The sequence below is a fragment of the Daktulosphaira vitifoliae genome, unplaced genomic scaffold, assembly GCF_025091365.1.
Source record: "Daktulosphaira vitifoliae isolate Bord-2020 unplaced genomic scaffold, ASM2509136v1 Scaffold_5, whole genome shotgun sequence".
Taxonomy (NCBI): domain Eukaryota; kingdom Metazoa; phylum Arthropoda; class Insecta; order Hemiptera; family Phylloxeridae; genus Daktulosphaira; species Daktulosphaira vitifoliae.
The window spans coordinates 17405172-17427898 of NW_026099576.1; the positions used below are offsets into that span (position 1 = coordinate 17405172).

The following is a 22727-nucleotide window of genomic DNA, read 5'->3' on the forward strand; positions in this document are numbered from 1 at the left end:
TGAAATATTTGATTATTTAAAATTAAAATGCATTATTATTATATTTATATACGTGCAATACACACTATAGGATGGATCGATTTCTGAAGTGTCTTGTTTTAGCATGACTTAATCTATCTCAGACTGACAGCTATTGTTTTTAACAACACTGGCACGACATTAATTCACGACCGTCTTAGCAAACTTTTAAACAAAGACAGCTCTGATATTTTCATTTGATTAAACACACAAATGTACCGTTGCCGGGTATAAACGCGATTATAATAATTTATATTTTAACAAAGAAACAGAGCTACAATATAATCTCTCTTTGGCTAACTGACACTATATACTGACAGACGTTTCTGGAAATCACCAAATAACTGGTATGACAACACGACGTAATGTGCAATTATTTTTGTCATAAAACAATAATATCAATCAAATAATGACATTGGATAATGTGATTATATTAACTTCTCAGTTTGTACAAAAATTTAAATAATTGAATAAATTTATTATTTAAGAATAATTAGTATTAACATTTCACTCGAAAAATTCATTTTACCGGTTGGCTTACAAATAACTCTTAAATTATTCAATTCACGAGAAAATTAATAGCTTTATTTGTAAAAAAACTAACGTCGAAGTTGAAAAAAATTTGTTCATGAACTGTTTTGTGATCTTTCATAAATATTTAAGAATATAACAGCAAAAAAAATTAACAAGTCGAATAACTCGATCCCTCTGGTATGAAAATACTAATTAAATTTGCCAAAAGTCAAACCTAACTCATTTCATTTTATTATGATATCATTTATAAATAATCAACAGTCAGTGCCATTCATACTTTATTTATTTTACTGGGAAAAAGTTACGTATTTTGATAGAGTTAATTGCATTGTGTTGCTTGAAGGCATAATAGTTAGAAGAACGACTCTCGATAGTGATTTTGCAGTTATTTTCTTAAAATAAAAAATTAATAACATTTTTATTGCATACACTGCTTTGCCTAACTGAGACTACAACCTAGTCCTGATACCCTACGGTCCTTATGCGCCTTCGGCATGTTTGACTCATCGGTCTGTACTTACAGGTAGGTCATTGATTCTGGTAGGAGTACCCGGCTACACGGGGCAAGATATGTTTTCTGCAAAAAAAAATAATACTACTCCAGAAACAGTTTACCAGAAAAATAGCCCTACTTGTAAATTAAAAAATAATACTTTGACTACAAAATACTTAGGTGTATTCAAAATGAGAGTAACAAAGTGCACCACAAGAGTGTTTTATGCAAGTAAAGATGTGTTGTTATATTTGATTAATTATGAAATATATCGAATTTGTTGTCTTTTCCTATTCCTCAACTTAACCCACCTTACCCTCATAAGTTTCCCTCAATGTCGTTATTATAAAGTCAAAAATGATCTATACAATTATTTTTAATTTTATTTACTTAATGATATTTATAAAAAAAAAAAATGTATTTGTTATTTAGCTGAGCAATATCAAATATTAGTCCTATTGACCTGGAAAATTTAATCCACTCCGTGATTCTTTGATCATTGGTACAAAATAAAGGTTTTAGAGTAGCTTTATCGGTTAAGCTAAACACATTGGTTGTGATTTTTATTTGTGATGTGCAACTAGGTTAATGCTTCTGGATAAATTGCTTTTATCCTTTTTTTGAGCATAAGCTAAATCACGTGAGGAAAACAGTAATGCTCGTGGATCAGTACATAACTAGGCTACAAACAAAGAAGATAAACGAATATCATTTATCACTATATAGACAAGTGACTCTTTATAAATATGTATATGTGTTTGACAATAATATCCAACTGTTCTTGTTTGAAACTAACCTGTACAACATTTACGTAAAAAAAAAAAATGAAACTTATTTTAACTTGATGATTAAAAAACAATAAATTAAATAATTGATTGTATACATTTATAGATTTCTATGGGTTCCGTGAAATAACATTTTAGAAATCAAACTTTAATTTTACAAAAAAAAATTAATCTATAATAACTTATTCTATTATTATACAGGGTGTTCAGTAAGTCAGGAAACGGGTATCTATTGTTCTCATTGTTTGTAACAATTTTTTGTTACAAACAATGAGAACAATAGATACCCGTTTCCTGACTTACTGAACACCCTGTATATTAAATATAAATGGGTAAAAATGATGGAAAAAAAGTTTTTTTGTTTGTTTTTCTAATTTAAAATAAATCAAATATTAACTATCATAAAAATATAATTATAATTGTTATTCCGTGTAGTCAAAATCCAGTTGTAGAACTACTAAAATTAATGAGTATAATTGAAATAGTTGTATTTAGAAAAGTATAAATTAGCTGGTAATATTATAATAACGATATTCATCAATATTATTCTTGTAGAAAAAGTACACTTGTTCATGTTTACCTTTTAATCAAGTCGTTACAGATATAAATAAAACTCATTGATTTTATATCAGTTTTAATATCGAATCTTGCTCGACTCATCGAATTTGTTTTTAAATTATTATTATCCAAGCAAAGAATTTAATTTGAGTGGATTTACTCCATCTTTGTTTTTTTTATTTAAAATATTATTATGTATATTTTTGTAGACGACGGATATTATATATTTCATACGGGTATTTGCATTTCCAATCCAAACGTACCGTAAAACTGAAAAAAAAAAACAAAATAAAAAGCTACCATTTTACGGAATATCTTCCTTTTTTTTTTTTTAAGAAGAAAAACGAGATGGGTGAAAAGAAAATATTTCCTTCCATGTACGCCTCTTCGTTAGCAAAGTGAATACCCAGTGAAAAAATATCAGGATTTATCCAAGTAAAGCTCATTAAGTTTGTGTCACAGTACATGCACTTTTTCCCTTATTCGGCATAGTTTTCTCATTCAATGGAGTTGTCCCTAACATAAACACTAATTCTGGTATACTATTATTAGTATAATAATGTGTGTTTACATACTTTTGAAGTATTTGTTAAAAAAAAAATTATTATTATGATTAAAAAATGTTAAATGATACATTATTGAATTTCTTATGAAATTCGGTAGAAAAACAGTCAAATTTTTTACAAATGTTTGACATTTTAGGTAATAAGTATCTGACGCGATTTTTTGAAAAGGGATGGTTAGCACGTTTTAAAGCCAATATTGAATAAGGAATCCTAAGAAAGTCTAAATTTTCCGACACTAAATTAAAATAATGTTCATGTATTTTTTTTTAATTAAGACATTTTTCATCGAAAATTTATTCCATTAACTAAAATGACTTGCAAAAGTATTCAAACTTTCGTGGAAAAGAGTTGACTTGAAAAACCAACTATATCCTTTTCATTCAGTCATTGTTATCTTATAATTTTTGGCTTAAAAAAAACATCATTGCTCTTCAACCTCTCCTCATACCCTAAATTTGATACTAGAGGACATCTTACTACTTCCTTTAATGGAAAAATCTACTCATTATGGTGATCTGTGAGACATTATAGAAGTAGTGACACATTTTCTAAAAAGCTTTAAGTTCTAAGGCTTACAAGGTAGCTTTAAAAATGATGAAATTGCTGAAAATTTTAAATTCTTTAGGAAACTAATAAAACTCACTCAATCAAATCATCGTTCAAGAATTTGGTGGCATATTTTAATTTCTCTAACGAAATTAATATGTCACCAAATCCGTATTATTCATTAACTTAGTCGCTATTAGCTATAAACACAAATACGATGCGTATGATACATAGTGGTTTTATGTATCTGGTAAAATCTACGTGGGTCGCTTAACTTTGATACGATTAAGGTCTTCGTTCGACTCACATAGGATTTGAAAGGTTAAATATAGACAATTGAGTTATTTTATAACAATACAAAGATGAATTCAGTAAGGATATGACACTGATTGTGCTCGATTCACTGCTTCTAGATTGGCCTGCTTAACATCTGCCGCTATTTTGGTTTTTTTTTTGTCTCTTTAATATAACAAAGAAACAAATCGCATAAAATATGGGGAAAGTGAAATTTGAAAACTTTTTAGAACACTACGTATATAATATACCCACATATGTATATTTAATATCTATGCAGAAATACTAGCATAAAATACTCATGATTTGAGTATTACTATTATTGTTTTTACTTCAGCATCTGATCGGTTTTTGCTTGTAATCTTCATCTCTTACATTCGTTATTGTTATTCGCTTTGGCCCGGATTAGATGACGGGGTGTACTTTATAGTTTAGGTAAGATACACCGAAGGCAAACTATCTTTTCGTTATACACTAGGGAACAGGTTCCATTTCCATGATGAGCAAAAAGCGTTGTCGATTGAAATCCTGTACCGTTTTATAACTAAATAGCTGTAATTTATATTGTATTTGAAATATATGATCAATACCAGCAAAAAATTGCATAATTTTAACTATAATGAATTACAAAACAGTTACTGAATTTGTTTTTCAATTACAAATAATCATATTTTTGATATTTAGTGTTGATATTGAATTTAATTGAGATGAATAAATAAATTCAATTATCTCTTGAACCGCTATCCCAACTCTTTTGGGTCAGACATACCTTACGATTTGACAGTTTTTTATAATGGCTGTTTACCAGACGCAACATTATTATGACTCAGGAAATAAAGGGACAAAATGTGCGTCACTGTTGAAGTTCCCGGATGGGTGACCATACGGGAACATAAAGCGCAGCTGCACATTATTATTAAGTCAACTAATCCCCTTCAAATAAGTAAATATTGGATGAATAAATAAGTCCTATATTTTAAAAATACAATAATTCTACTAATTTAAGTAAAATAAAAACAACTTAAATAGAAAAAAATGTAATTTATATTAACATTTATTGTATTTTATTTTCCAGAGATTGCAGAGTAGTTCGAGATCCTCAAACCTTAAAGTCAAAAGGCTATGGCTTTGTATCGTTCCTAAAAAAAGCCGTAAGTAATAAAAATACAAAAATATACACATATATACTTTATAGTTTTTTTTTAAAACAACTTTAATTGAATCTAATAAAAAGAAATTCTAAAAAGTAATAAATGTAAAGACAAAGAAGATACGACAAAAATTATAATTCGGTATTTTTTTTATCATATTATGAAAAACAATGGCCAAAATAATGGTCTTCTGTTTTGTTTACATGACAATAAGATTACTGCTCAAACGTTCTCTGTAAACGGCCTTTCATTATTTTGCAACTATATTGTATAATTATTTTTATGTGCGGTTTACATGGGTAATATTATTTTCAACTACACAATACAGTTTACGTACCAACTTGTTGTTTGTTGTTAGGGTGTAATTTAGAAATAGTTTATTATGTCTAATTATGTTAATTTTCTTTGTTAGAAGAATAGTAAAACGTTATGAATAACGTTAAAACAAAAACTGCCAAAACATAAATAAAAAATAGAAAACCGATACTATGTGATCGTTCAATAGATGTAAAATATCGTTAAATATAATATTATAAAAAATAATTCCCGTTGAAACAAAAATATATTTTTTTAACAATTATATTAAAAAAAATTTTGGTAATTGTCGATTATTTAAACTGACTGTGCTCGTATATTATACTTCTAGCATTTTAATTGTTAAAATTAAAAATTGAGTATTGTTAAAATGTTAAACGCAATAATAAGGTAACGTTACAAATATATTGCAACGTTACCTTATAATATAATATATTTAAATGTTTAACGAAAAAAGCAAATTTAATTCGACCTCAGTTTACCAGGAATCATTTTCAAATATTTGTAATGTCAAAATTAAAAGAGTATTAACAATTTTTTTCTTACCTTCTGTGTTAAATTTTTTTTTTTATAGGATATTTTCTAATCAACTAAACATTTCAATTTAAAATGCAAACAAATCTATTGTTTAACTAGTATGAGCTTACATCAGTAGACATTATTTATTTTTTATTCATTCTCTAAGCATTTACACGATATTTACTGCATAGTGAACATTGTTAAGTCTCATTTTTTTATTCCGAAACTCTAACTCTATAAAGAGAATTACTTTGGGAAATTGAACTATTTACGTTTTTATAAATTCATATAAGTATACATACAAAAATGGAATTATAGATTTACACAACTTTCATCCAAAACAATGTACTCGTGCTTCCGGTAAACATGAATTGGAAATAACAGCCAGGGAAAGAAGGTCAAACAATGTAAAATCAAAATGTTTTTATGCCTTACGCTGTTTTACGATCCTATTTATTATTTAAGTTTAAACGAAAATTCAAGTTTGTATAAATGTGAATTCATACAAAATTAAATTCTTTTATAGAATTAAAAAATTTAGTACTGAATTAAAACTTAAATCATCTTCTTTGCGAGTTACTTAATATAACAATTAAGGATTCACTCAAAGAAAAGCAAGGAAACTAATTAGTAATTTTCCTACCTGCTAACAAACGACTAACTTCAATTATTTTTCTCATGCAGTTTGTAAGTATAATCAATTAGGTTGCTTATTTATTCACTTTAGGCCCGTATTTAATAATCTGAAAATTTTTAAATGATAATACAGAAAATTATCAACAGACTCATCATAAAATATATCATAATTAGTTTTAAAGTATACAATAATTTATATATATATATATATATATATTCATTTTATACATTTTCACTGATATTTTTTATGGGTTTTAGTTTAAGTGTAAAGAAAATTATGTATATTTCAAATTTATAATGATTAAAATATAATTAAATTATGTATCTTATTTCGAGAAAAATTAACTCAAATCAATAGTAAGCTTATCAAGGTGTATAGCTATTAAAACTAATTACGTTTTCTTAATATTATGGTCATTTCTTGTTAGTTGTTACGCATAATTTTGCATATTTGATTAATTGTTTACGCCCTACAGCATTCATCTAGTACGCCATTGCGTTCTTTAATAATTTATATAATTCACAGTTAACTATAAAGGTTCAAAATTATAGTGGTACTTTGTGGTGTATACAACAGATACAACACTATAAGTTCAATAATGAATGTTAAGCTATTCATTACCCATACTCGAATTTTCGTTAAAATGGTATTAAATACGCTCATTCATCATCATCACCTTAGCCTCTTCCCCATAATATTTGAAGTCGGTCTTAATGATCTGACGGAATTTTGCACCAGCTGTTGACTTGACGCAACCGCATTATGTCTGACGGAACTAGTATAGGTCAAGGTGTGTGTCATTGTGAAGTTTCCATATGGTCACCCATCCATGAACAAACGCAAATTTAGCAACTGAGCATTAACGCTAACACGGCGACTGAATGATCCAATGAGCCACACCATATTATAATAACAATCATTTTGAAATGTTAATCAAAATGTATATTTGAAAGACGTGAGAATTAAACAACACAACTGAAATAAATGATAGTAAAAATTTGTAACCATTTCATTGATAAATTAATCCAATATTTGATACTGTTTTAGTCATAAGTAAAGATTTCGTCGTACAATCAAATAAAAAATATGTCAAACATGCTAAATTAAATTATTTGGTAACTACTATCAAACATGGGAAGTTACAAATATTTTTAATAATTTAAACAATCGTTAATGGCTTATAATTCACTAATGTATATGTTTGTATATGAGTCATAATCTATTATTATGAGTCATTTTGAAATCGATCTATATAATTATACTCTTTGCTTCCAAGTACAATGTGACTAAATGATTTAACATGCATTTAAGTTTAATTATATCCAAAAAGCACTGAACTGGATATGTATAAATGCAATTTAATAATTCAAAACTTAACGTATGATTTTATAATACCGAGTTATTTGTTTTGGTTTTGAATATGGCGTTTAAATAGACAAATATCCATTAAAATTTTCTACTTATACAATTATTAATTTAAGTATTAAGTAGAAATATATTTTTATTACTAAAGTACTTATTAAAATATATTTTACAAATAATAATCACTTATTGAGTGAAATTAATTATTAATGATAAAAATGTTTTTCGTGATTTTGTTTTCATATTTTCAATAAATTATTTTTATGTTTAAAAAAAAAATTATGAACTCAATTTAATTTGATAATCACGTTATTTGTTTTTTTTTTCGTTAAACGTGCAAAAGTATAAAATAATCTAATTAAGGTACCCTAAGGATTTTAGATACAATTAAAAACTTTATCACAATACACAAAAGTAATTTATTTTTTATAAAAAAAAATGGAGGATTATATAGTGACTTATAATTGATTATATTTTGGAGCGTCATTCAATAAAAATTAAGGTATTATATGTTGTACGAAGGATGAATCGAGTTCCATGTCACTACAAATTATGACCCTCCTGTGACTTCATTAACCAAGTTTTGTTTGTGATATGTAGTATATTCGATATTCCCTCGACTCTTGGCAGTTTCGACAGTTTTGTCATTTATTATATGTAGTAAAGATAAGTATGAAAAGGAGTGCACATAAAATTTTCGATATTTACTTGCTAAAGTTTCAACTTTCTATATTAGTGTATTTGGTTAATATTATTTAAAAAAAATCATATTTTTGATTTCTAGTTTATTTACGAGTAATAGATATTATTTTACAAATAATATTTTCAACCACTAGTTTATTAATTCGTAACCATTAAGTTCTGTGAAAAATAAGTTCAGTAAATTATTTTAATAAATTCGAAAAAAACAAAATATTTACGATAAAAATAGATTATTAAAAGTTCAATTAGTTAATGAAAATATATGCACATTTTTAAATAATCGTCATATATTACCACAAGTTTTATAAATATTTATTTTTTATTTTCTTTATAATATCATAAAATGAGTAATTTATTTTATTTGTTTATATATTATACTTAAAAAAGTAATTTTAATAGCTTTATATAGTTTTATAGTTTCTAGACAAAGATAACAGAGAAAATGGAGAAATTAACAATGAGCTGTTATGTAGCATACCTGTTGAAAAGCACTGTGATTTATTAAGAATACTACTCCTATTTTGTCAAAGAATGATTTGTCCATAATAATTGCAAATTAAAATTTTATTTATTTTTATAAATCATACTAAATATCTAGCTTTTTGTAAGGAAAAGTTATATCTAAGAGTAAATTTTAGGAGTGACTTAAAAAATTGAATAGGAACCTATTATTTTTTTACTATTATAGAAGAATGTTCTAAATAAATTTTTTTCTATTGGTCTATTTGTTTACTAGTCTATTTTGTCTATTATCTAGTTTTGTAATATTACTGTTTGAGTTAATAGAATTTTCAAGACAAGAGAAATACACAACACAGCAGAGTTCTTATTTGTGGTATATAGTAAAAATAGAACGTTACTAAAAAGTACCCTCCTCACCTTTCTAAATCTTTAATTGTTATAGTCCATAAAAATAAATCAAATTTTAATTTGTACATTTTTTGAGAAAGTTATTACTCAACGAAAAATTGGGGGTTAGTATTCTTTATAAATCATTCTGTAAACAACAAATCCCAAAAGATATGAATTAAATATTTTTATAGCTGAATATTCATTTCAAAAATTTTGGTTTATAATCTTAATGTTTTGTTACACCTGCGAGAGAACTTTTTGCTATCGTTATTCTTCTAGTCATTTTTATTTGCTACAAGTGTTACAATTCTTTTCTTCCCTTAAGTTAAAGATAAGGAAATATGCTAAAAGAATATAAAATATCACTGAACATATACGAAAATATAAATTATATAAGGTAAAATACTATATTTACATTGGTACAATAAGAATAAAAAAACCTCTTTTTGTTTCCTACAAATTGTATAAACCAATCTCCATGAATTTTTTATCATTGTAGATTCAATGAATATATAAGTAGAATAAGATACCTATTTTGATTTGACTTTTGTTGAAGCTTTTTCCTTTTTCATACATATTTCTCCGACAATATCATTTTAATAAATCAGCCGACCGAAGCTTAAAGTAAAAAATAATACTGTTTATATTTTAGCAATTAATTAAAAAAATGTAATTTAAAAAAAAAAAACCGAAACATTGTAAATTAAATTCACATTTAAACAATTTTCCCTAGCCTCAATTATATTCTACATCATGTATAATACATTTAGCTATTTGAAATGGCGAAACTAAGTGTAAGATGAAAATATGTATATGCAGTCCAGTAAACGAGTGTACACATTCAAGAACAGAAATTGCCCTTAAACTTTAGAAAGAATAAAACCAAGGCGTTTTATAGCCGAGTAAACGGGGTCATATTGAATACAAGTGGTGGTGTTAATGGTTTTCATATATGCGAAAAGCAAAAGACAGCGGGGTGCTATATAAAGTAGTAGGGTGTAACGTAGAGGGCATTATAACAAAAAAAAAAGATGGATTCAGATAGATAAAAGAGGAAATGTTGATGATGAGAAAAATGCGCAAAACAGAAATATTGAGTGGAAATTACAAAACAAAGTCTTTTAAACGGCGTGTGAACAAAAAGAGCAAGAGAAAGGCTACAAACTACTAAAGATAATATCGTTTAGTTGTAAAAATAAAAATAAAAAAATAGAAACTCAACTTTTGGTCTTCCATAAATTTTGTGGTGTACGGTGCGGTATCTAGTATATAAAGTTTTGACGGGCCAATTTAATTTTTCTTACTTAAACTGTAATGCTACCAGAACTCTTTCCGAAATACCGAACAGTTTCCTGAAACTACTTTCTCAAATCCATTTTCCCAATATATTTTTTAGTGAAATTATAAAGTATTTAATATATGAGAATAAGTTACTTATGATAATAAGTAACCGTATAATATTTTTTAACTTATTTATTTTTGAGTCAAGTAAATAAAAAAATCTTAAACGTACTATAATATCTAAAATTATGGGAATAAAGTTGTTATTCGATGAATTTTTATATTTGCAATCAGAAGGATAGGTATTGATGTGTACAACGAGAAAACATATGTACCAGTCTTATTTAGTTTTTTTTTTTGGCGGAACATTCAAGGTTAGTCCTCCCACCATATTTACGCAGCCATCTACAATAATCGGTCTACGACTTAGAAACTGCGTCGACGGAGAGATACTCCATTACTTTTGGTTTACGCTTTTCTCCTAGGAAATAAAAAAAAGCAATATGCCAGAGTTTTACAGCCTATACTCAGAATTATCAGAGCTGTAAAAACAGTGAGCTTATACTAAGGTTAACATCACCTAATTTAGTGTCAGCAGGCATGTCAAAAATTTACCAGAGTGGTTATAACTTCAAACACGATTGAGAACGATAAAGTTAGATTACTGCGAATATGTCACAGACAACGATGAAGTATCATTTCTACGAATGATAGTACATATGTCGTGTTAATGTTATTGTATTTAAAATCTCTATTGCTTCTAATATAAATAGTCTTAAATTTAAAATTGGCCAGAAATTATATGTTTAGAGAAAAAATTCGGCAAAAAGGTTGCCGGCAAAATGACCCAGAATACTTCTTATGTGTACACTTTCATATAAATATAATGTATTTTTAGGTAAAACTTATTTGTGAAATATTTAATGAACTGTATTACACAAAGGATACAAAAAAAAAAAAAGGTATGAATTCACCTTCGACCCATCGTCGATAGGTTGAAATGTTTATAAAAGTCTCGTATAAAAGAAAAAAAAAGTGTATTGGTTATTCTGAAAAGTTGTGTTACGTTATCGTGAGATTACTGTTTACCTAAGCCATTTTCATTTTCAAAAACTAATACTTTCGTTGACTTTTTCACTTAATCCTTTGCTTTTTTTCTTCGACCAGCACTTTTTTAAAGTTTTACATTAAAATTTGTTCACTACTTACAATTAACAAGATTTATCAAAGTACTCTGATGTATTAAAACTACGCCATAAATTTTAGGAATGCAATCCTCGGCGATGGATTAATCGAAGCATTTAAAATATGTTTGGTTATTATTTTGAGACTTCAAAGTATTAGTTTTTGGGAGTTTGAAGTTGGGAATACTAGATTTATAACCGCTATAAATTTTTTGTCCACAAAATTTAATTACAAATATTTCAGTATGATATTTTTTAACAAAAAAATAACAAACTAATCGATACATTATATAACAGTACAATTATACCTAAAAGTTTTCAATTAAAATTTATTTAATCCTTTACATATACAATATCATTTTTGATTTATGATCGCATTTCAGCCCTTTATCAAACATTTAAAATAATAAATGTTTTTCATCATTGTATCTACTTGTTACGATCAAAAAGATTAATAATCATCATCATAAACAATTAGATATCACCAAAGAAAATAAAAAAACATAATTAGATATAATTTTTGAATAACAAAAATAACGCGCTCAAGGAGTGTGTTTTAATAATAACATTGTACTAAGTGCTACGGTTCATGATGGACGAAAAATGGAAATTGCATGTACAAAACAATACACGACAGATAATAATTCCACCCTTGTATTAATTTTGTAATAATACAAATAATAATTGTACTTTCGGCGGATTCATTTAAAACGTGTATTTTCATACACAAAACTAGTGCCAGTAATAACTAATGAGAGATAATACGGTAATGGTTTTAGCGCAAACAAAACGTACATAGTGATAGTAATTAATTCAACTGAAATGCTAGTATCGTTTTCTGGCCAACAAAAGTGAGTTTAAGTATAATAAATCATATTGTAATAAAATGATACACAAAAGTACCTTTGGTAATGCAAGTAGACAAAAACAGTTTTGAGTAATCTTGAGAAATTATGAATTCCAAAAACGCTTTTCAGTAACTCAACATACAAAGTGATTATTTTATCATGAACCTCTTATTTAATAAAAAATTAAAAAAATATATTTATGATTTTTTTTTTTTTTATTACATTAGTTCTAGTTCTTTTAGATTCTTAATTTATCATCCATCAGTATTTTTTATACTCACCCCTTATACTTTATAAGGGGATGAACTTTAATTTTTCAAATGGCAGTATAAATTATTTAATAGCTTTTTTTATTAGATAATGATTTAATTAAGAAAATGATTGGTCGATAATAAATTTAGGATTAGTATTTCAGGGCTATTAATAATTCAAAGTTATTATTTTAATTATTAGAAGTAAGGAGTAAGTACTGCTATTTTTATCACTAGACATTTCTTAGCCTCGCTCTTCCTCTCGCTTAGATATAAAAATAATAATAATTTCTGAAATATCGGTCCAAAAGTTGTTAATGTCTTAACCATTATAAAGTATAAAGGATAAACATAAAAATTACTTTATGATGGTTATATTAAGTAAAATACGATACTAAACGAAAATAAGAAAAGAAAATATCAAATTTTTTTTTTTATTTTTTGATTAATTAAGCGGTTTATAACAAAAGAATGACTATACATGCTACATTATTTGATAAAAAACTAGATATTGCGTGTAAAATGCTTGTTCTAACGTCATGCTAGATAATAAACTTTGCATTCAATTCCAAAGTAAAATAATGTATCATTTTAAAATATATACTTCGGTTATTTTTATGACAGTATCTATGGAAGTGTCTATTGTATGCAGTTCAATAAAACATTTGATTAGAGCAGAAAAAATATATAATTTGGGGGTTTATTCAATTGCAAATATTTACAAACTCGACAAGATATTAAAACTTTCGTACTAGTGTATATGAATAAATTACTAAGTGCAATATCGTGTATAGTACAACAACCCTAAGGTGTAAATAAATCCTACTAGTTAAACCGATATTCTCAAATAATGTAATTTTTCTGTCCGCTGAACTAGCGTTCAGGCACACTATAAATTTGGTTTGCTTTTTTTTTTGCGCTCAAAGTGATCGCATTTTGTGGATTTCAATTTTATTAGATATTTTTTACCATACGCTTGACCTATATTTAACTTCTTGGCTTTTTTAAGCGACACAGTCATTAAAATTTCACTTAATCTCGGTTCAAAAATTGAATACATATTTAGAATAAAAAAAAACAAAGTGATAAGTTTTAAATTAAACAAGTTTACACGAGTATGTTATTTATATATATGCTATAATTGCATCTCGGTGCAAGGAGGTAAACATTGTGCACGATAATTTGTGTTGAATTAAATCTGAGTTAAATAACGAATTTGGGCATGTTTGTTGGTTAATCAGTCGCTAGTTCTAGAAATCGATATAATCAATGCTTTTATTTGTGTATTTACAGGAAGCCGAAAGCGCAATTGCTGCGATGAATGGACAATGGCTTGGTAGTAGAAGCATAAGAACGAATTGGGCTACTAGAAAACCACCGACGTTAAAAGCAGACTGTGAGTACAAACGATTTTTTTCTTTCATTACATCTATCATTATTACAATGTACCCTCCAACCCAATCCAAACTTTTTAGCTATTGTAGTTACAATTTATGAACGTGTGCGTATATCTTATCTGTTAGTTAGATGAAAACAATAAAAGACCTTTTGCCACAACTTTTATAATAAAAATGATTATACTTGGGCAAGAACATATTTAGGGTCAGTAACCATCAATGAGATTTCTCCTAATTTTCAAAAGCCATAGCGATACACGGACTGTTAATGTGTTTACTTAACACAGATTTACTTGATACAAATAATTTCACTTCGATGAATGAGACTGTAAGATAAAAATACAACTGTATTGACAGGTTCCTTTTAATATGGGCTTGTATAAATATATTGATACGTCTGTCAGTCATCGCAAACTGTTATTACACAGTAACATACAATTAAAAGTTAAACATTGAATAGTTTGAACTTGGCTGTGTGTCTACGAGTTTTATGGATTAATAATCACATTGAACATTTAGAAACACTGAACGATAATAGTTGCAGAAATTCATGTAACATCTGATGCTTTTCCCGGGCGCGTCAGTTCTCATAAAGCCGATTGATTCCGGTCGATCCTAGTTACACAGCAATCCTGCAATCATTCATCTATGTCAAATTTTATTTCAATTCCGGTTGTTCACGTTTTCGCAAAAAAGTAACAAGATCTGACAGGATTCGGAAATCGATTTACTGACTGTCTAACACTCAACTTTAAACGATTGATAAGCACTCGGTGCAAAAGTTCGTAGACGTTTTTTTACATTTACACTGTGCCTTTTATGAAATAACGATCAAGTCAAACGTTAGTTGTTCTCGTCGATAGTTTGTCGCTTTCAAATGATTTAATGATGAAACGAAACTTAATTAGACCCAAATAATCGCAGTGTTTGTTTATCAAATAATCTATGATAATATAGATTCATGTTATGTCACAAATATCGTAGACGAATCTATGTATAAACAGAATAAATAATAAATTAGCGGTCAGGGGAGTTGAATAATTAATTTGTCATTCCAACGGGCATTTAGTTATAGTCACATTGCGTTGTAAACAAGCTAGGACGGAGTAGATGCCTCTTTGGACATCAGCGCTGTACTGCAAAGCGATGGTAGTTTGTGAAAGGGACGGTCTGCGGTAACATGGTCGCATTTGATTGAACGGTTGTGGTTGCGACAACGACCGTTCTCAACTACACTAACTGCCGGCGTCCGGCGGCGTCATTAACCGGCTGCCGTTTTTTGGCCGATGATTCATTATTCACCTCGTTTTGCCGTTGCCGTCCTCCAAAGACGGTGTCTCGGTGTAATATAATAACCGCGTACCAACGGGTAGTGCAATAGTACACCGAGTTGTCTGTCGATTGTGTTCGGATAAAACTGTATGCGGAAAGCGCGTTGGAGGGAGATGTAATAAAAGAGGAAGGGCAGCACATTTATTCCTGTGCACCGCCACTGGGCTTTCCCCCGAGTGCAATAACACGAGATAAACCGACTGACATCATGGCAGCATAACCCTTAGGTACCCTCCACTCATAGAGCTACCCGCCCATTGCACAATACACAGACTATGCAGTTGCAGCTGTACCTTTACCTGCTATAGCTGCAAACAACTTTTTATCTTTTTTTTTTTCTCCATCCGCCTCTATTTTACATAAGTCCTATTGTCACGAAGTAGTAATAAAAGCGACTGGAACTACAGTTTTTTCTCCTTAGCTCAAATACATCTATCTCCTTCGTGTAAATACATATTACACCCTTGGTAAAAATTTAACCTGACCAATCACCTGATTAACGGTACGAGATTCGCTCGACTAAAAATCGAAATGGCTAACTTTTGTCGGACTCTAAAATGTATACGACATTATTTCCCTAGTGATCGAATGTAATAAAATTAGCTTTTCGTGTTTCATATTAATACCAAGAGGAAATCTAATTTTTTTGTTACGTTATTATTCATCACACAAAGACTATGACTATTCAGCAGTGTTAAATAAATTCAAATTACATCCAATAAAAAATGTTTAACTATATAAATTTCGAATGTGTAAAAAACGTAGAATATATTTTAATAAGTTTTGTTCGTTGAAAAAAAAACGGNATAAAAAATGTTTAACTATATAAATTTCGAATGTGTAAAAAACGTAGAATATATTTTAATAAGTTTTGTTCGTTGAAAAAAAACGANAAACGTAGAATATATTTTAATAAGTTTTGTTCGTTGAAAAAAAAACGGCGTTTTATTACAATTTAACATATTTATTTATATTTTTTTTAGAATAATTCTAATGAATAATAACAAGCATTTTCTTACTGGAAAAATGTAATCGCTATGATAAATCTTACACTAATATTTGTATTTCTCTAGTTTAAACAAAGTTTTCTTCTCTCAATGGTGTACCTGTATTTTGACCTTTTTTGTTTTTTCACTCGCTTGTATCTCATTGTATTTGTACATTAGTAGACAGAGGATAAAACGAATGTATGTGTCCCAGTACAAACAAAGCTAGACACGCAAATATATGAGCTGACGTGCAAACATATACGTTTATAAATAATATACACATTATTTTATTTCGTATAGACCCCTAACAGCAACACATTTATTATCATTAAAATTGTTTTAATTCATATTTTTAGCATGATAAATGACTCATTCTTTCACCCTAAATATTTTATTATTATGGATTTTTTTCTCCATTACCGGAAACATCATGTCCGGTTTTCATTTCTAATTGCGGATTCGTTAATTAAATATAAAAAATTTTACTCGCCATTTTATTGCTACGACTTGCATAAGAAATATTTTTTAAGTAAATCACATACGGTATTAGTATTGTTTCGATTGTTTAGTGAATTAGTATGTGATATCACTCACTCATTTATATCAAAGTTAAGTCCCATTACACGCAGAGTAATGCGTAAGGCGAAACACGATATTGAGTGAAAGTATAAATAAAACAAATGTTAAATCTTGATTTGGAAATGTTGGCACCCAAATTGTCTGTCTGCTAGATTAAATTTATGTTCCACATGTTTTGCCAAAAAACCCCTATGGTATTTTCTCGCAATATTCTTTTCGTACGATCCGCTTTTATCTCTTGCCGATTCTTTGACTATTGTACGAGTTTTACACCGATCCATCACGTAGTTATCATATTGCACAATCGTACATCCATCACCACAATTACTTAAAAACATTGCCCATCCTGAAAAATAAACTTTTTTTTTATACACAACGACAAGGAAAATGTTGATTCAATCTCGTGACAAGTCACGGTGGCACAATATACAGTGCCGCCATCCTTTTAAGGCACTACTGTACTCCGTCTCATTCCACAACTCCCCTAGAGACACGTTTAAGAGAGTAGAATACAATATGTAGAAAAGAAGGCGGAGACATGAATTTTACGTCGCAAATATAATCTACATTTTCATCAATGTTTTCGGGCGAGGAAAAAGCAAACATGGCGTATTATTTTCCTTGCGAATAAACCTCTCCCCCCCTAACTACCTACCATTATTGTTGTTTCTCCAACTCTGCTATCTAAGTCAATCCATTCGCTATTACTTATTTACATTTATAATATCATTAACTGAACACACGCTGGTGATTATGACTTCACCGATTCTACTCGAATAAAACTGGTCTACAAGAAATTTTCATCAAAGACAAAAATATTCTTTTCTAAACCAATCTATTGTACTCATTTCAGAACTGCAAATAGATTTTTTCTATCACTTTTAGTATTTGAGATTATTACTAATAAATATAAAATAAGTTAGTACACATACAAATTTAATAAAAAAATTTTATAAAATTATTTTTCATTTTTAATACGTTAACAATATTTCGAAATTCGGATCTAAAATATCATGTATAACTTATTTTGAACTTTTTACTAGAATTTTTTTTTAGCTCATTATGAAATTGAAATCATGAAATAAGAAATTTTATAACGATTTTAAATATGACATTGTTTCAATTGTAATTTATAACTCATAACTTAATAATAGTTATATAATACTCGTTTTATACTAATTAGTAATAATCACGAAGAGTTGAGATGGTAGAAAAAATCAAATTGCAAATTTGATAGTGCGATACATTGATTTATAAAAGTGTATTTCCTTCTCTGATGATTAAAAAAAGTTTCATTAATCGTTAAATTACAATTATCTGCTGTAGTATAGTATGATTTAACTAGAAATTTGTATTTAAATACAATACAATTTTTTTATAAAACGACATAAATGTATTATAATACATAAATTTGTCAAATCAATGACAAAATTAAATTAAAAAATCTCCAAAGTGCATAGAAGTTTAAAATTTAAACTATTTAATAGTCTTTAGAAGTATATTAATGGATACAAAATAAAAATTAGTTTTAGTAAATGTATTTTAATTTCTAGGTCAATATTTATATATTATTAATTATAAAGCTTTTTAATTTCAATTAAGTTTTTATACAATTATTTCCAATATTGTCATTTGACCAAATTAATAATCTAAAGTTTATAATTTGCACTGTTTTTAATTTTTTGACATAAAAATTGAAATTAGCTACTCACATGGGAACCGGAACAATGGAGGCAATGGGGGCAACTGCCCCCACGGGAAAAATTCTGTAAGGGCATAGCCTTCACGGACAGTTTTTTTCCTCTGTATTTGGAGCTGTGCTCAGCCCCCACGGTTCAAAAATTGTACCGGCGCCACTGGCTACTCATCGATTATTTAAAATAATAATAAAGTAGTAATTGTATACCTATTTAAACGATATAATTACCTAATTTCTGATAAAATACATTATAAAATCTAAAATATCATTTAAAAATAATTACACATTAAATATATTGAAATTACTCTATTTATTACCTTATGCGTAATCGTTTAAACGAATAAAATACAAACAATTAGATATCACAGGAAAAACAATTTTTTAAATATAAACTTTCAAAACATGATGTCAGATTCATAAAGTGTACCCCAACTAATGTGAATAAAATCATTGATGTTGTTTACCACATGGCTACTCACATGAATATTACATACGCTCGGGTTGCTTGAAAAGTTACCGCTGGTTTTATCTACAAACAATTTTCCATGTTCAGGTGATTGTGCCATAATTCTTTTTTTTTATGATTAGTATCTAGCATAAATTAAAAAAAACTTTTTCTGTTAATGCATTATGGAAAATTTAAGCGCATTTTAATATTATTATTATTATTTTTTTGATAGTTTGCGGCACAATATTACTTATACATACTGCACAAAGTAACCCCAGTTTAATATATTTCCTAACCTTTATAAGCTCTCCAAAAGAAAAAACACCGTTATTTTATTTTCATGCATATTAATTTGCATGTTTATAATTATAGTTTTACAATAATGTGTTTTTCCACTATTAGGTTGTGGTAGAACCTCAGGCCTAGCGTGTTGTGTATCATAGTAATACCAGAAAAAAGAAAGGAAAAACGTGTGTTTTTTATGCATTTTCCTTGTGTGCTTCAGTACGGCTAAGTTATGCGTACAACACAAGTGTATTACGATAATTCAACAGTAGGTACCTTAAATGCGAAAGATGGCAGCAGTGGGTAATTGTGAAAAATGATTGTCCGCGAAGCGCACAAAGAAATTAAGTTGAAGGGTATAACAATTTCGACACTTCCACCCCTCATAACTCCTCCATAGTAAAACTGTGGCTCGACAAGGAGATTGATGGCAGACGTGTCATTGCTTGGAATGTCTCCCGCGGGAAATATCACTAGGAAGGGCACGAAGAGAACCGAGTAGAAGAATAACTGTACTAGGGATACATCTCATTATGCACATCATTAGGTACGGTGCCCTTCTACGGTTGGGTAATAATGTACACTTCTCGTTTAGGCTTCCTGTCAATTATTATTTTAATACTGAACACCATTTGCGACCTGTAAAGTACACGAGGAGGGCGATTGATTTCACAGCAATATCGACTTTCATTTTTAGAATCACCGCAAGTAAAATATTTTTTGTTGGCTAAAAATATCGTTACAATACTCTTAACGTTTTAATTCAATACATTCATTTTTGATCTTATTATACTTAACATTCTACTGAAAATTGCACGGGAAAAATATCAAAGTAATCAAAAACAATCGTTTTCTACTCTTTTTAACTAATTTGAAATCTTAAAAATCATTGTATATTTTCTTTCATTTTATATATGTCAATGTAGAAAAAAAATTCAACTTGAATTAATTTGTGTTGTTTAATTAGACTATTCAGTAATGAATCGCGGTTCTTATCTATCATTTATTATTATATTAAGTCACACATTTTAAATTTTAAAATAAATATATGGGAAAAAAACACTCAGATTTTAAGTAGGTAAAATAGAATTACTCTGCAAAATAAACTGTATATTTTATATATTTTTTTTTAGATTTTTTTTAAATAAAATAAACCATTCTATTCAATATGATTAATCATTATTCACGAATATTATATATTTTTTCCATTTAAACATTTTATCTAGGTACAACCGTCAACAAAAAATTGTTATCAAAATCTCAGAGAAAACTTGCATAAATAATTAATTTTCTTATTAAAATCATTATTAAGTAATGAATTAACGTTCAGAAAACTTAAACATTCAGTTCATTTTAAACAAACATTTAAAATAAATTAAATACTGTAAGATAATTTTAAAATTGATAGTTATTATTTCACAAATTCATATATTTTAGTATAGATAAAAAAATAACTTGAACATAAAACTTTCAGTTCCGGGACAACTTCTATGAAATATATTTTTATATCTAATATAATACGAGTGAAAAATTTATTGGATAGTTAATTTAAAAATGTAGTCAGGTAGACATGACGGTGATGCATTCAGTGCAAACTTTATAGTGAAAATATATTCTTAAGTGAAAGATACATTATAAAACACTCAGTCATCTTTAAATTTTACGCAACTCCCTACAGATTTATATACAAAACTCGTTGGTTTATGAAACTGTCGTAAAACTTACTATAAACTCAACAAACACTGAAAATTAACAAACGCGTGTTTTTAATATCTTTAGGTTTATAATATAATATTGAAACTTAATAATAAATTCTAGTGAGATTATATTCAAACTTAAATATTGAGCCGAATGATATTGTAAAATACTAAATAAGACAAAATATTCATGATTTATAATATCAATAAAAATAATTATTATTTTTTTACGAACAAGTTTTTTACCAAAATTCATTGATAATTAAATAGATTTAAGAAAAAAAAGATATTTTTGATTAACATGTAAAATCAATCAAATTGTATACAAAATATATCATAGTTACTATCTATACACACAAGTGTTATATTTTCGAATCTATTTAGTTTAACTCTAATTTAACAAAGTCATAAATGCTGCGGAACTCCTATAAATTGCAATAAATTAACTACGTACAGGGAAAAATACCTGAAATTCTCTAGACAAATGTTATTTATTACCATAATTTTATATTTTTTAATATACGTGTAACCAAAACTTTTATAAGCTTTTTATTTAATTATGACTGGAAAACTATTTTACGTGTAATAAATATACTATTCTTAAATGTACTTGAGAGAAAATTGAAATTTTCAACTTGCTCTTAAGCATTTTTCCAAAGTTGTTATTTTTATTGTTAAGTACACAAAACTTAAAGTTTCATAATCGCTAATTCGTAACTAAGCAGTTCAAAATAGATAGCATACAATTAAAAAGACGATTTAACTGATCGAAATTATATGAGTATCCGTTCTATAAAAATTTTAAAGAAATAACACTTTTCAAAATTAACTGCAGTGAGTGTATTCACGCTGACCTAATAATTTTTCCTCACATACTTATATTAATTATAATCTAACACTTAGTAAATATGACCATTAATTAAATTTTACAATAAAAAATTTCCACAGTCAAAGTTCATTAATAAAGCGTTTTAATAATGAAATTAATATTTATTTTAGTTGTACCCTTGTTTATTAATTATTATTGAATGTATGGCTTATAAATATATATTATAAAAGCCATTTAGATACCTATATAAGTATCAAACCATCTATTTCACTTTATCTTGATAAATTATGTTAATGTTTTACAATAATTAACACTTTTATCTCAAGGGAAATTAATATTAATTAAAATTACTCGTTTAGTGATGAATAATTAGGTTCCGATCTATTGTTTTTATAGCATGCGATAAAAATAGAATGTGTAATGACATTACAATCGCAATTTATTAACTACAAAATATTTTTTGAACTTATAAAATTGATTCAGTAGTAAATTGTTTAGCTGTTATAAAACTATTTAACTGCCCTCCGGGTGTTCAAAATAATCGCGTTCGGTGCGATTATTTGCGTACTTGAGTTG

At 27.7% G+C, this 22727-nt stretch overlaps 1 protein-coding gene and 1 long non-coding RNA gene across 6 annotated transcripts in view; one reads left to right on the forward strand and one right to left on the reverse strand.

Annotated features, from left to right (window-relative positions):
- Window positions 1–22727, forward strand: part of LOC126906526 (nucleolysin TIAR-like) — a 175894-nt gene that overhangs the window by 144674 nt on the left and 8493 nt on the right. For all 4 annotated transcript variants that reach the window (XM_050687085.1, XM_050687087.1, XM_050687086.1 and 1 more), the window contains 2 exons: window positions 4870–4945; window positions 14190–14292. In XM_050687085.1, coding sequence (XP_050543042.1) covers window positions 4870–4945; window positions 14190–14292 — 179 coding nt within the window. The remainder of the gene's footprint in view (window positions 1–4869; window positions 4946–14189; window positions 14293–22727) is intronic.
- On the reverse strand, window positions 772–7516 carry LOC126906554 (uncharacterized). 2 transcript variants are annotated; one of them, XR_007704280.1, is made up of 3 exons: window positions 7044–7516; window positions 6423–6522; window positions 772–1129 (listed from the first exon to the last, which is right to left on the reverse strand). It is a non-coding gene; the product is annotated as an uncharacterized LOC126906554 (long non-coding RNA). The 2 variants fall into 2 exon arrangements; XR_007704279.1 differs by having other exon boundaries at window positions 7038–7516.